We start from the raw sequence: 16,262 nt of genomic DNA on the forward strand, positions 1-16,262 counted from the left end.
CGTGGCTACTGAATTGAGAAAGATTATAGAAACAAAGCAAGGCCAGTTAGGAGGCAAGTGAAATAATCAGGCAAGAGATGGTGGCAGCTGGGACCCAGGTGGCAGACGGGGGGAGGTGGCAGGAAGTAGCTGGATTCAGGATCCATTCGGAAGAGAGGACAGGGTTTGCTGATGGAATGACAGGGAGGCAGGAAAGAGAACATTTGTAGGAGGAGTGTATTTTCAGGGGAAGGTCAGGAGTTCCGTTTTATACTTTTTAAGTTTGTTGCGATTATTTGATACCCAACTGAGGGCACCAGGTAGCCATCAGGTAGACAGCTGGACATACCTGTCTAGAGTTCAGGGAAGAGGCCCAGCCTGCAGTTAAAGCAGTAGTCTTTGGCAGAAAGACATATTTAAAGCCATGAGATTTGATGGGATCATCAAGGGAGTGTGTGTAGATGGAGAAACACGCTGAGGACTGATCCTGGAGCCTCCAATGCTTGAGGGTCAGGGCGAAAAGGAGCAACCGCCCCAAGAGGCTGGGAAAAAGCAAACAGTAGAGAGAGGAGGAAAGTCAGAAGACCGTGGCATCTTGCAGGCCAAGGGAAGGAAGTGTTCCGGAGGACAGGAAGTGATCAGTTCTATCAAAAGCTGCTGATACCCTCCTCTCTGCTTTGTCTTTTCTCCTTAGTACTCATCACTACCCAACAGAGTAAGTCATGAATTTAGTGGAAGATGGGGGAGGTAAGGCAGCATGGAGAGCTTGTGTGAGTAGATGAGCAGGTGAAATCCCAGTCATCTATATATAAAAGCCAGCCAACGGTTTCCAACATGGAGGAGAAAACTGCGGAATTCAGAAGTTATTTAGAAATGCATAGGTGTAAACAACTTAAATGTCCATTGACAGATATAAGGATAAAGATGTACTACTATGTACAATGGAGTAGTACATATATACAATGGAATACTACTCAGCCATACAAAAGAGTGAAATAATGCCATTTGCAGCAACCTGGATGCACCTAGAGACTATCATACTAAGTGAAGTCAGAAAGAGAAAGACCAATACCATATGATAGCACTTAAATGTGGAATCTAAAATATGACCCAAATGAACCTATCTATGAAACAGAAACAGACTCACGGACATAAAGAACAGACTTGTGGTTGCCAAGGGAAAGGGGGGTGGGGGAGGGATGAATTGGTAGGTTGGGGTTAGCAGATTTAAGCTATTATATATGGAATGAATAAACAACAAAGTCCTACTGTACAGCACAGAAAACTATATTCAATATCCTATGATAAACCATAATGGAAAAGAATATTTAAAAAAACAATATATATAAATGTATAACTGAATCACTTTGCTGTACAGCAGAAATTAACACAACATTGTAAATCAACTGTATTTCAATTAAAACAAAAGAAATGCATAGGGAAGTACTAGAAGAAACAACTAAAAATGGAGAGGGAGTAGTAGGGTAGAAGAATATTATTTTTCTTTATAAGTCACACTTTAAAAATTAGACCTGTATATCACTTTAATATAAAATTAAAAACAACTAGTCAGAAAAAAAAAATGCATGAGCTAAACGCTTGGTTCCCAGCCTAAGGGCTATAAAATAATGGCCACAGGCCAGTAACTCCATATACTCAAGTAGTATTTACATACTGAGTAAGTAAGATCTTGGACCTTACTCGAACTGTACCTTTTAAGCATAAACACTTCTTTTATCACCACAAATTAAAGCCATTCCTGAAACTCCAATAATGTTTAATCATTGACGATTTTATCATTCAATTGACTCTGAAAGTATAAACACTATTCTATGATCATCCATATAATATTTATAAATTTAACTATAAATTTAATAGCTCCTCACTCTAATGACCTTTGTGAGAGTTGAATTAAAATTCTACACCATTCTTAAATTTATTAGAATGCCTCTGTCATAAGTTCTCAGAAGGCAGAGATGACGTTTTCTATATGGATGTAACTGTTTGCATGCCTTTCTTTCCAACAATTCAGAGTTCCTTGAAAAAAGAACACGTTCTAATAATCTTTGGATCTCTCTACCTTGGATCTCTCTACTTAGCACCTTTGTCAACAAAGGTGACAATAATAATTAACGTTTCCTAAGTGCTTTCCCTGTGCTAGGCACTGCTTTAAGAACTTTACATATATTTTCACTTAATTACTACTGTGGGAACAGTTCCTGGAAGTTGGTACTATTATTATTATTCCCATATCACAGAAGAGGAAACTGTGGCACAGAGGCTAAGTAATTCTCAAGATGCATGTACAGTGAATGACAAAACCAGGATTAGAAGCCAATCTCTCTCCAGAGCCTTAGCTTTTAATGTTTATGGAGAATATTAATGTCTGTTGATAAAATCATTGAAATAATAAACTCACTGGCAATTTATTTTAACTAGTGATATAAAATAAAATCATGTTATTCATGGATAGTATTGATTCAGTAACTCTTCCCTATGTATACTTGAAACGTTGATTTGATAATCTCACCTTTTTCTTTTTTTTCTGGATCATCTGTTTTCTTATTTGTTTCTGAAAAGACAAAGCAAAATAAGTACTGTGAGAGTCATGATTCAATATCTCAAATTACAGGACTATCTTTAAATGAATTCAAATAAATATCATTTAAGAACAATATTTCTGGGATTAAGAGATACACACTCCTGTATATAAAACAGATAAACAACAAGAACCTACTGCACAGCACAGGGAATTATATTCAATATCTTGTAATAACCTACAATGGAAAAGAATCTGAAAAATTATATATATATATGACTGAAGCACTTTGTTGTACACCTGAAACTAACACGACATTGTAAATTAATTACACTTCAATTTAAAAAAACAGAAAAATATTTCTGGGCAAACCATTCAATTTTCCTAAATCCTGAATTCTTTACACATGCAATTTGTTATAAAATATTAAGAATCTGAATAACTTATAAAAGTCGCCGAGCAGTAAGTAGGTATTGGGCACCAGGCTGAATGTTCCTGGTCTATAAGGGGTGGAGGGTCACCTTCACCAACAGTAAGTGCCCCTGTGGGTGCAAACTGGGTCAGGAGAAGCCCTCCTAAAGGCCTGTCCAATATTTTTATTGCCTCCTAAAGCCATATACTACTTTATAATAGGCACTGTGTGCTTTCAAGGAATGCAGCATGCCACCCTACTGAGAACACTAGCCTCACTCCTCAAGCACTTCATACATCCACAGGTGACCCAGTGGGGATGCCCACACTGAGCCCAGGTGTGCTATAGCTCACCTGCTGAGGAGAGGCTGTATCAGCCTCTCACTAAGTTCATCACAGCTAGTGTCTCTCCACCAACGGATGGGGCTGCCGAGCACAGCAAAACCCACCAAGAGCCTGGACAGGCCGAAGAACACCCACCACAGACAGGGAACAACAGCACATGACCTGACTGTGTAAACAAGCTCATTTCTGCATTTATAACCTCCTATCTGGCCTTTGGTTTAGTACAGATTAGGATCTAGTTAATTTTCAAGGTAGACCAGTTAATTTCTGTCCCAGTAGGTACTTATCTAGCCTTTGAGAATTCCTAGGAATGATGTGTATGCGTGAGTTCCAGTGGGGATGGGGCAGAGTTTGGGAGATTGATTAAAAAAATCATAGATTCCAGGGACTTCCCTGGTGGCGCAGCGGTTAAGAATCCACCTGCCAACGCAGGGGACACAGGTTCGAGCCCTTGTTTGGGAAGATCCCACATGCCACAGAGCAACTAAGCCCGTGCGCCACAACTACCGAGCCTGCGCTCTAGAGCCCGCAAGCCACAACCACTGAGCCCGCGTGCCACAACTACCGAAGCCCGCGCGCCTAGAGTCCGTGCTCCACAACAAGAGAAGCCACCGCAATGAGAAGCCTGCGCACTGCAACAAAGAGTAGCCCCCGCTCGCCGCAACTAGAGAAAGCCCATGCGCAGCAACGAAGACCCAACGCAGCCAAAAATAAATTAATTAATTTTTAAAAAGTCATAGATTCCATCCTTTCCCCAGAGTAGATGTGAGAGGGTGCGGGTGCCATGCAGGGTGCGTTCAGGGTTGCAGTCATGATCATTGGATTTTTTCATCCCCAGTTTCCCACATTCATTCATATAAACCATTTCATTTTCTGGAGGCGAGAAGTAAATCTGAGGCAGGCTCCTGATGCAAGGGGGATTTTTATCCATCGAGTGTCTTTCTCCTTTGAGACCCCAGGTGAGAGGAAGCAAACTGACTAAAAGTGTGCCAGCTTGGTGCCAAGCACAAGGCACGTCTCTTGTCTCCCGACACCCTCCGCAGAAGGTCTTATCTCCTTCTTCGTGCAGAGGAGGAAGCGGAAGCTGAGAAAGTAGAGGGCCCAAGTCATCAAGGTCAGCGGTGCACACAATCCCAAAACACGCTCTTTCTCCTGTGCCAGCCTCTACTTTTGTTGCAAGGGAAACGAAGGCAAAGAGAAGTGCAGGTCTTGACTTTTGCAAAGAGTGGGTTTTATAACGATGGCTGTATACACACTAGCCAGTGCTTCAGGAGGTATGAGGACATAAAATAAAAAAGACTTCTAGGGCTTCCCTGGTGGCGCAGTGGTTGGGAGTCCGCCTGCCGATGCAGGGGACGCAGGTTCGTGCCCCGGTCCGGGAAGATCCCACATGCCGCGGAGCGGCTGGGCCCGTGAGCCATGGCCACTGGGACTGCGCGTCCTGGAGCCTGTGCTCCGCAACAGGAGAGGCCGCGACGGTGAGAGGCCCGCGTACCGCAAAATAAATAAATAAAAGACTTCTAGATCACTACTGAACTTTCTAGAATTTCTGATCTTATTCATATATACCGTCCTTATCAGTCCAGGCAGTACATCGGTTACTAAGCTGCACTCTTGTAGGCATCAGGGATACAGGATAGAAGAAAAGCATCAAAAGTCTCCATCTCCAAAGAGCTCTCTCTCTGCAGTACCAGCAATGCCTGCAGGAGGGCTGGGCGTCTCCACACCTTCCAGTAATCTGTTACCTGACACATGGCTAGTGTAATTTTAAAAATCACGCGTAAAATGCAAGTTTCTAAGTTGACTAGAGAAGACGGGTAGGTGCTGGTCATGAAGAAAAGTTTAGGGCTCTCCACAAATCTTCCTGCCCCAGGGGGGAAACCAAGGAAGGAGGAGTGGATTGCACTGGTCACCTTTTAAATAGGTGTGGGAGGGCCCTGGCCAGGTGCGCTCCCAGGAATCAGGGCCACCGTGTTTGTATCTCCTGCAATGCAATACCTAGGGCGGGCGAGAGGCTGCCCTAAGAAGGCCTAGCCCAATCATTCCGGCCCCGGGGCGAAAGCTGTGGGTTGTGTCCTCTTCTGCCCTACCTCACATCAGCATGCTGAGATCCGAGACTCGTGTTTGGGTGTGGAAAATACACAGAGCAGGGAATTTTAGCTTCTCGGGTTTGCAGTGCTTAAATTTAGCTTAGGTAAAGTTTTCTAAGAGATCCAGCTTACCTCACTAGCATTCTGCACAGTAGAATAAAGCGTAACTTTGCTTTACTTTACTCTTTGTACATAGGCTTCCCTGGGAGACCTCAAATGGCCCTCGATGCGCCAAAAAGGAAAATGATTTATTAAAATTTAACTGTCTGCCAGGCATTGTTCTAAACACTTAATGCAGATGATCCCATTTAACTCGATCAGCTCTGAAAGGTAATTTTAATTCTGTAGATCAGGCAACTGGCTTAGAGAGGCTAAGGAATCTTGCCAAGGGTTGCAGAACAATTAAGACGGATTCAGAAGGCCACACTCTACAACAATACTACGTTAGTCATGCTCTGTATATTCCAACAGTGGGCAGTCCATACATAAAAGGGAACTCTACACTCAGTCCAACCCAGAAAATTACAATCTCACCGGTAACTCGAATTTAGTGTTTAAATACATACACGAAAAGAAAACGATGTTACACATTCTCTAACTGTACTAACGTTACTTTTTCTTTTTCTTTTGACAGTCCAGAATCATTTTTAAAATCAACATGAAATGAATGAATAAAATGCTGAAAATCAAACATTGTTCAAATATATGGGACAGCACGGCACAAATCTTCATGGAACAAAAACATTATGACGTTCCTTTGCTGACGATCCACAACTGCAGAGCTCAGTTCTCAGAAATCTACAAAGCGAGTCAACGTGTCAGAATTTGAAGCTGTTACTAAAGACGATCAGTGTGGCAGATATAACGGATCACTAAGCTACTGCCTACAGCACATGTGGATGTGACGAGGTAACTGAAGATAATCGAGAAAAGTTGCATTTAGACTTTCTTTTTAAAACTATACCACATATGAAGATTTCAAACTTACAAAACATTGTGTTGAATACAAGGTCATTTTCATTTTTATGAAAGAAAATGATGTGGACTTTGATATAATTTAATGAGGATTTCTGGTATACCTACTATATATCAGATACTGTGCTAAAAGATGGGGATAGGAAAATAAATGACTCATTCTTTGTTCTTGAATAGCCCACAGCAGAGTAAGAGAGACAAAATGACTGCACCACGTGGCAGAGCCCAGCTAGTCGCTCTCCTATGTCCAAGTGGACTACTTCCCCAGGCCACTGCATCTAGACGGTGCCCATGGCCAGTCTCACCAGTAGAATGCTGACACAAAAGTGATGTCTGCCACTTCCGGGCCAGGCCCTACGTCTCCTGTGGCATCCTCCACACTCTCTTTGTTCATCAGTTAGCACAGTGCAGGGGATCTGCAGAAAACTCCAAAGCCAAAAGGAACGGTGGACAGGTGGTTGTATGGGTCAGAGCCCACACCTCCCACCCAGAAAGAGAACCCTTTGCTGGGATAAACCACTGTCCTTCGGGGGCTGTCTGTTAAGTTAGTAGACCATGATCAATAGACAGTATAATGTAAATGTAGTTTTCAAAATGAAAGCACAGCACAGGGAGCTCTAGGAACACGAGAATGAGGCCCCTAAGTGATGGTGAGGGGGGAAGGGAGGGAGGGAATTCCTAGAGGAGAGGCAACTGGAGACTCATCCCAAAAGATAAGCAGGATTTACCTGGGGTGGGGGAAAATGTGACAGAATACTACATTGCATGTACCAATTTAAAGGGTACAGTGGAATAGAGAAGGTACTGGACCGGTAAGCAAAGTGGGTTTTCACCTAAAAGCAATGTAGAGCCATTCAAATACTCCCAGCCATACTCCAGACATGATGAGATTTGCAGCTGTAAAGTCCTCAATGGAGAACAGTCTGGAAGAGTTGGGAGCTAGAAAAGGCAGAAAGGCCAGTTAACTGGTCTGCTGCAGTTCCCCATGGTAGGAATGAGAAACGCAAGGTTTGGCGCAAAAAGAGGAAGCAGATCAAAGAGCGCGTGGAAGCATCAAAGGAACTTTCTGACCAACTAGACAAGTGGTAGAATATGGAGGCTGAGAGGTCATCAAGGAATGAAGGATTTCCAGGTTTCTGGATTAGATAACCAGGTGAATGGTGGCATCAGAAATGGAGAAACAGGCTACAGGAGAATGGGGACGAGCAGATGTACAGAGAACAGGCTGGGCTCGAACTGTATATGGGACATCAAGGAGGTGAAGGCCACAGGCTGGTGGATATTGAGTTCTAGCAAGTTCAAGGCTAGATAGGTGTGTGCTTGAGGGTAGCTGAAGCCATGGAATGGATGAGATCCGATTGAAAGAAAGGTCAGAACCCTGAGGCGCCAGCACACAAGGAAGCTGTATTGGGGGCACACTCATCTGCTGGGAAAGGTGGTGATGGAGACTACAGCACGATGATTCCTTCTAAAGAGGTGTCCTCAGCTCCAACTGATGGCTGCCATGTGGGAGAGTAAAGCGCAGTGTTCTCAGAGCTTCCGATTCCTTTTTCCCTTCTCCCGGGTCTTCAGGTACCGCTGCAGCGCCTGCTGCGTGAGCTTCCGGACACGCATCTGGCCCTCCTTGCAGGGCACCACGGTGCCGGTCCTGCCGAGGCGCACGGTCACTTTCATCCTGGCCCCCGGCGACCGGGCCGGGCTGGGCCGAACAGGTGTCTGGGCCGGCGGGCGCGGGCGGGCACAGAGACCCCGGGGCGCCCTCCGGGCCGGGGGCTTGCAGCAGAGCCCCTTGGCCCCGGGCAGGCGGGAATCGGAGAGGAGGCGGCAGCGGGGAGGGCGACCCCCCAGGTGGCGGGGGGCCGGGGACGCCGAGGTTTAGGGCCCCGGCCCCGGCCCTGGCGGTGGCGCGCGGGGCTGCAGTTAGGAGGAAACTTTTGCGCCGTATCCCAACTCCTCCGCTGTGCGCCTCGCTCTGGGCTCCCGCCTACTTCTTCTTTTTCAGCACTATTTAATGTTAAAAGGAAAATCTTACTAAAAAGAACAGGATCTTAATCTTTTAAAAACTGTCATACAACCATTAAAAAAAATCACTTTTGCATATTCAATTATTCTGAACGCAATCATATTCCAGCTACTGCGCTAATCTGCCTACTGGCCAGTTCTTGTTGGCAAAGCTAATCTCCATCCAGGCCTGTGTGTCCTCCCGAGTTCCTTGTCACACTGGCATTTGTTCACCCCGCAAGACCCAGACCTGGGGCTCCGCTTCTCCCTGACCCAGTCTTCACTAAGTCACGTGGTCCCCGTCCTCTCTCTCCAATAGCGCTTCCCCAGGTCAGGTCCTATCACAACATCACCTGGACTATTACTCCTTAGTTACCTAACTGCCCTCCACCAGCTTGTGGCCGCCCTCCAATGGCTTCCGCCTTCCACCTGGTGCCCACCTGAGCACTCTAGACTCTAGGCCATGAATGACCTCAGCCAGCAGGCATTTCAGCCTCTCTGACCCTCAGTCTCCTTGTCTGCGAGCAGGGTAGTAACACCCATGTGCTGGGAAAACTCGACTCCCTAACTCAGCACTTAGCAGAGTAAGTGCAGTCAGGAAAAGTGGTCTGCTTAGCCTGAAAGTCTTTTTCTAAGAGTTTCTTCTGGGCATATTGAAGAGAAAACAACACTTTCTAGAACCCCAGAAGCTTCGTCCCTATGTGTCTAGTTCTCCTTTTCTGCCCACAGAATGAAGATCAGAAGAGAACCTTCTGTATCCTATGCTGCCCTTCCAGCTGCTCCTTGGTCCTCTCAACCAGGCTGAAGTTAATATCCCCACCGTGTGATGGTCAACAGAGGATCAGAGGGTACAGGGGAGGGGAGTGGCCGCACCAGGGAATTATCCGAACTTCTAGGTGCCGGACAAAAACCTACACAGGATGGATGCAGGGGCTATTTCATTTTCATTCTGCTCCCAAAAATGTAGCATAATAGTAAATGTTAAACAAAATAAATAAACATTACCTACTAGAAATAGGTTAAGAAAGAGGTTGAAGGTACGCCTTTGTGATTTTAGTCATCAAAAATGCTATAATATTCTAAAATACTCGTAAGTATAAAATGAACCAATTTTGTTATGTAACAAAACAAAAAATAATATACTTCAAAATAAGGACAATGTAGAGAAGAATTCTGCATTTTATTGCACTCAAATAACATTCAACAGAAGATGATTACATTATTTTTAGAAAATCCATTGATGCTGCCCAGCTTGGCATATATCTGTAAAGACAAGGCTCATTCATTGAGATATTTGGAATTAGAAAGTATTTGAAGTTGACCACAGCATAAGGAATCTTCAATGTCCAGAGTTCTAGAGATGATTATATACAAAAATCCAGCAAAATTTATTCTACGCGTTTATCAGTTCTATGTCACTCCTAAGTTTCCCTAAAAAAATATGGCTTTATAAAAAGTAGTCTTCTATAATTCACAATACGGAGTAAGAGCTTCAGGAGATTCTGAGTAGCAACTCTGTATTACCCAGATCACAGCTTTAGAAAATTATTGCTTCTTTACTAGCATATTACTTTGGGTTTCACTACACTACGGTTCAGCATAACTTACTACATTGTACTGATGACCTCTAATGAGAAAAATATAAAATCTCTTTGATTTTGACCCTAAAAGCAGAAAAAAATGCCACTTTATCTTAAAACAATGTGAACATGATCAAGAGCTCCCCGGACACACAAAGGAAACCACTTCTTAGAGTTTTTTTTTTATAGTTCAGGGTCCTTTCAAAATGAGGGTGAGCTACCTTTTTTTTCCCTAACAAATGAGTATTTTCATCACGGCGGCTATTTCTGAGCCACAAATTACTCACACTAAAAATAGAAGAAATGCTTCAGCGTGGAAAGGAAAGGGCTCAAACATTGTCAAACAGCAGCGGGTCTCTGGCTTGTGAGCACTTTTCACACAGCCTACATCACCCAGCCAGAGGCCCTGTGGACTTTTATACACGGAGCAGGCTTCGGCGTTGTACGGGCGTTACTTAACCAGCCAAAGGCAGAACAACCTTTACGTTATGCACCAGTAATTGATAAGAGACTTTCTAAAATTTACACAGATACTCACGGGACTACAGCTATTCTACAATCACTCCGAGGTGTGGAAAAGCATTTTTGCATGATATAACAGGCCATTCCTTTCCCCTGCGTCCTAACAATAACGTTCCCCCCTTATTTTGAAAAATAAATTAACCGTGATAATTTAAACTTTTATTGAAATTTAAAATTTTTCTAATTAACAAGCTAAAAGCTACAGGAATCTCAAATGTTGAGTTTTACCCTGAATACTCGAAGCTAATGTAGCAATTTTTTATAAAGGTATTGCTGCAGATATATACAATGCAAATCTTCACAGCTAATAATGACCCCATCAGTGTCTTTAAGACACTCTTAGTGGTTTTAAATCATGTTTCACACAGTATATATAAGTCAGCCCAACACAGTTAGTGTTAATTACAGATAAGAGATATTAAAATCCTGCCATGACAATTGCTGCTACATCATCAATACGATTATTAACTATTGTCTGAAAAACACATAAATGCAGGTAAGACTAAAAGCTGTGTCACAAAAGGAAAAAGAAAAGAAATCCAATGGATCCACTAAGGCTATCAGAAAAGGACATGCAGGAATGTAACATCACATGTGATTTTTGTTTCTAAAAAAAAATACACTAAAATGCCAGTGGACTATGGTTCATTCAAAACATCTTTAGTGTTCATTCCCAAAGATCTTGGTCTGCTCAGAAATTACTTCACAAGATCTATCCCAGCCATCTTTTGCAGCGTATGGGTAAACTGGTCCTCCTGTGGTGGTAGGGGCAGCCTTTCTGAAGCTTTAAGTATCTGCAAAGATAAGGGGAAATCTAAATTAAAGGACCAACTAGACATAGACTGCGAAACTGCTTCATTTTTACTCTACTTTTAAAAAACCCAGCAACAGAAGTAAATGCTTTTTTTTTTTTTTTGTATTGTTGTTGTTTTTAACAGCAACAGGGTAACAGAATGATTCACTACCTAGAGTAGTCCCTGGGGGCCCTACTACTATGAAAGTAGTTCCTACTGCTTTCACTGCAAAGCTAATGAAAATTAGAGGTTCTCTAGAGCATCTGAGAATTACAACTGAATTTAAAAATGTCAGTCTTTTGCGAAACACAAATTAAATTAAATTTCTCCCATCAATGTTTTCACTGTATTAAAAAGAAATGCAATAGAGGGGGGGAAAATCTAGTATGGCATTTGAAACACAAATATAGGAAGGATTTTCAAGGGGCAAGAGGATACTGAAGTTGCAGTTAAAATATATTACTTTAATAATCATATCAATTTTAATGTTATTGAAGATATAAGTGGTTGGTAAAAAAAGTATACACTATTTTAAAAGAAGTAAAATTCATTCCTGTCCAACTTTCAACAAATATTTTCTTACTCCGAACTCTAGTGTCTGATTTATTTTACTACCACAGCACTGGATCTATGTTACAATTAGAGTAAAAAAGGCGTTTGTGGGCTTCCCTGGTGGCGCAGTGGTTCAGAGTCCGCCTGCCGATGCAGGGGACGCGGGTTCGTGCCCCGGTCCGGGAAGATCCCACATGCCGCGGAGCGGCTGGGCCCGTGAGCCATGGCCGCTGAGCATGCGCGTCTGGAGCCTGCGCTCCGCAACGGGAGGGGCCACAACAGTGAGAGGCCCGCGTACCGCAAAAAAAAAAAAAAGGCGTTTGTGCACATAAAGGCCCAGTCAAGTTCCGATATAATTTCTAAAGCTGGATTGTGGTCCTTCCTTCCTCCCTCCCTCCCTTCCTTCCTTCCCTATGTATCTGTCTACATGTGTGCATACGTGTGTGTGTGTAACCAGAAATTTTTATGTAAGCAGAATTATTTGGTGCTAATGAGAAGGAACTGGAAATTATATGTATACTTTTATACATCCAACAGAAATGAATGTTTGTCTACCAAAAGACATGTATAAGAATATTCACAGCCGCTTTCTTCATAACAGCCCCAAACTAGAAATAGCCCCTGCAGCCATAAACACAGAATGGAATTTTTAAATGGAATATTACAGTAAATAGCAGTGATAAAACAATAACTATAAATATCAAACTGGATGAAACTCACAGTCATAATGATGAGCAACAGAAACCAGTCACAAAAGAAGTGTATACATATGTGTGTGTGTTTACTTGCGGTTCTATTCAATCAAATTCAAAGACGGGCAGATCAATCTATGATGACACAGGTCAGAACAGTAGTTATCATTTGTGGGCGCGTTACTGGGGGAGGGGAGAGGGAGAGACCTCCAGGGGCTGGAAGAACTCTGCATAGTGGGTACAAGAATGTATCACACGTACAAGTCCATCAAACTGTACCCTCAACATGTGAGCACTTCCCTGTGTGTAAATTACACCTCAACAGAAAGAGTTTTAAAAGATGGGTTTGACCTTAGGTTCTCTTAGAATTTAACCGTTAGCTGGATTGTGAGGAATAAGCACTTCTGTAACATGTGCAATCAAAAATCCTGGAGACCATGGGAACTTATTCAAAGAATAACAAGGCAAACAACGTAAAAGCTCAGTTACAGTTCTGAATGACTCAAGTTATGCCCCTACATATTTGAAGAAGTCTCCACTCAGAAGTAGTCCACCAAGTTGCAAACCCAGCGTCTCCAAATTCAGGCCAGTGGTCTCTGCTACCCTCTGTTCCTCCCACCTTCTGTATCTCCATTAAGGTTCCATCATTCATCCATTCAAGCCAGAAGCACAGGAATCAAGCTCGACTCTTCCCCCTCAACCAGCCCCTCTCCCACCAAATTACCTCCACCGCCAGGGTCCGTGAAATCCGTCCCTGCTCTGCATCCCTGCCACCAGTTCCAGGTCCCACCACTTCTGCTTAGATGAACACATCTGCCCCCTGACTGGTCTCCACCTCCTCACAGGACCTCCTCTGTTCAAATCTGGATCTGATCACACGACTCCCCGCCTTGGAATTTTTCTGCTGCTTCCCTGCACTTTCAGGCCCACGTTCAAATTCGCAAACATTGTTTACGGGATCCTCCGAGAAGCGCCGCCTGCCCGTCCACACTGTCTACTTACACCTGTACCTGGCACCCCACCTTGGACTTTGTGCTGCACGCACTTGCGTGCCCACCCCCGACGTGCCAGCTCCTTCACTTCCAGCAGCTCCTCAAGGCTCCGCTCCAGCACGACCACACGTGGGAGGCCTTGCCTCACGCTTACACTCTGGGCCCCAAAGTAGGGTTAGTTCCCCCTCCTCTGGGTGCTGCCCTGTGTACCACTCTGAGAAGTTAATGACGCCGTATTGGTTGCTATCCCCAGCTGTACACCCACAGGATGGGATTATCACAGCGATAAGTATGTTACTATGAACTTTAATACGCAATATTAAGATTGTATAACCTAGTCGTAGAAAGATCGGGGAAGGCAAAGTAATCATCAGTTAGATTCCGAGGGCCAGGAGAAACCGATACCCAGCATTTTGCAGAGGGCCTCAGTTTGCGTTTTCCACTGAATAAGGAATTTTAAAGATTGAAAGGTAGTAAGGTAGTAAGGAAATGGGTCCCACGATTGTTTCCTCAGTTCACATAGTTCAACACTGTTGCAAAAGCAGTCACCTTATTGTACAAAATAGAGAGCGATTTATGAATATTATTCTTTTGTAAGACTGAATAATTTAAAAAATGTAATATAAAGTAAGACTAAGAAGGTAATAGGAAATAAGCAAACCCAGTGCAATCATTACAAATAATTATTGCTGACTCTCCGCCTCACATCCTCTTTGGTGAAGGTCAAACTGCAGCCGTGCAGTGCATCACTCAAATTTTTATGACACCAGAATGTAAGACAAATGCATTACAACTGACAGGTTACAACTCCTTGATCAGGGCTCTCAGAATTTAGCTTCTCTTGATCCACCTCAGAGATCAGGCTAATTAATTACTAAACAACAAGGGCCCCGGCCACCATTTACTGGGAGCTCATTGTGTGTCAGGAAACATGCATATGTATCCAATCTTCATTTTCATTTACTTCAGCTGTTAAACATCTCATCAAAAAAGGCACCTTATTCCAGCCCCCCAACCACTTAGTATTTTGTATTTATGTTCCAAGGAAATTCTTGGACTGCATTTATAAAACACCAAAGTAGAAGCACAGAACTTTTTGGTCAGAAAATATTATTACGTTTCATACCTTCATTCAAGTCAGGTAAATATTAAAAAATATCAACTATAACTAGAAAAAAGTCAGTGTTGCAGAAACTCGTTTTTTTTTTTTTTTTTTTTTGCTGTACGCAGGCCTCTCACCGTTGTGGCCTCTGCCGTTGCGGAGCACAGGCTCCGGACGCGCAGGCTTAGCGGCCATGGCTCAGCGGCCATGGCTCACGGGCCCAGCCGCTCCGCGGCATGCGGGATCCTCCCAGACCAGGGCACGAACCCGTGACCCCTGCATCAGCAGGCGGACTCCCAACCACTGCGCCACCAGGGAAGCCCAGAAACTCGTTATTTTTAGGAACACTTATAAAACAATTTTCTTGAGAGGAATGGACAGTAATCAAAATGCAAATTCAGTAACCTGCTCTGCATCCTCAGGTTAGAAACAAGGCACTCTGTGAAGCATTGCTCAACAACAAAGAGGAAATTACAGAAGCAGGGCAGAAACATCGACCTTCCCTGCTCTGTGCATCTTTCCTAAACACAAAATATACTCATATGCCCAGCAGTCATCTTGTAAAAGATCAATTTCTCCATGGATTTCTTTTCTCACTCATATCACAATACCAACAATGCAGCCCCTTCAGTATTCGTATATATTTTAAATGTACAACACACAACTATCAAAATCTACAACATCCCAACTGTTAAATAAGCATATATGAGCTGTGGTGTAACTAAAAACACTCTGATGAGAAAAGGTTGTTTTCCTCTTGAAATTTAGTATTTCACTAAATTTTGGAAGGCACAATTATTTCTACCAAAATCAGTAATACGAATGTACATCATTGCTACAGAATTCACATTAAGCATCATGTGAAAAACGTGAGTAAAAATTGAACCAATAAATGACACAGAAAGAAAACAAATGGAAATAAAACAGAGAGACAGGAAGAAATACAAAACTCCTCTCCTAATGAAACATTTTTTTCCCACTTTGAAAGCAAGAGGTTTCTATGTTAATTTCCAACTGCAGGTATGGTTAATGTCATCTCTGAAACGCATCTGAAAGCACAGGCCTTGGTTGAACTCATCCGTGATGAGTTTAAACTCACTGATGATGAAAGGGACATACGGGGGAAGGGAGGAAAAAGCAGAGGGACGGGTGTAACACAGTGGGCTGGCAGGAAGGACTGCCTGGGTCACGCAGGGCACAAGGGTGCTCTCGGGGAAGACGGGGGAGGAGGAGGGCCAATGTCACTAATTTAAACACTATTAATCTTTTATCTGAAGGCAAGTCTGATTCCACATCCTCCATCAGATAGCCTGTCAATCAGAACAAAAGGAAAAAAAAAAAAAAGCCTAACTTCCACTACTAGCACCATCTATAATGGCAACAATCATACAGTACTTTGATCATGAGTACTCCTCAAAGTCTAGCTCAACAAATATGTACTAGACTCAGTCTGATGTCTATTTCCCATTACTTTGGCTCAACTGACGAAAACACGTAACAGTTTCTTTTTAAATTTAGGTATAATTAATCCTCCTCTCTCAGGAATTCTACTCTTCATAGAATTATTCCAACTAGTGTATCAGCAGCATCTTTTAAACAAAAAAGGAAAAAGCGATACATCTGACAAAATGCCATACCTGGTGGTACTTCTCGCTGTTCCTCCGCATGGGGCACGTGCACCTCTAAAA

The 16,262-nt window shown here is 43.2% G+C and overlaps 1 protein-coding gene across 16 annotated transcripts in view; it reads right to left on the reverse strand.

Moving 5' to 3' along the window:
- The window catches only part of ASPH (aspartate beta-hydroxylase), a 386,456-nt gene that overhangs the window by 281,241 nt on the left and 88,953 nt on the right, over window positions 1-16,262 (reverse strand). For all 16 annotated transcript variants that reach the window (XR_007472942.1, XR_007472943.1, XR_007472941.1 and 13 more), the window contains 2 exons: window positions 16,212-16,256; window positions 2,510-2,551 (listed from right to left, as the gene is read on the reverse strand). Coding sequence is in view for 11 of the 16 variants with exons in the window: in XM_049700865.1 (XP_049556822.1) it covers window positions 2,510-2,551; window positions 16,212-16,256 (87 nt within the window). In the remaining 5 variants the exon portion in view is untranslated. The remainder of the gene's footprint in view (window positions 1-2,509; window positions 2,552-16,211; window positions 16,257-16,262) is intronic.

Source organism: Orcinus orca, chromosome 17 (genome assembly GCF_937001465.1).
Source record: "Orcinus orca chromosome 17, mOrcOrc1.1, whole genome shotgun sequence".
In the NCBI taxonomy this organism is placed as follows: Eukaryota; Metazoa; Chordata; class Mammalia; order Artiodactyla; family Delphinidae; genus Orcinus; species Orcinus orca.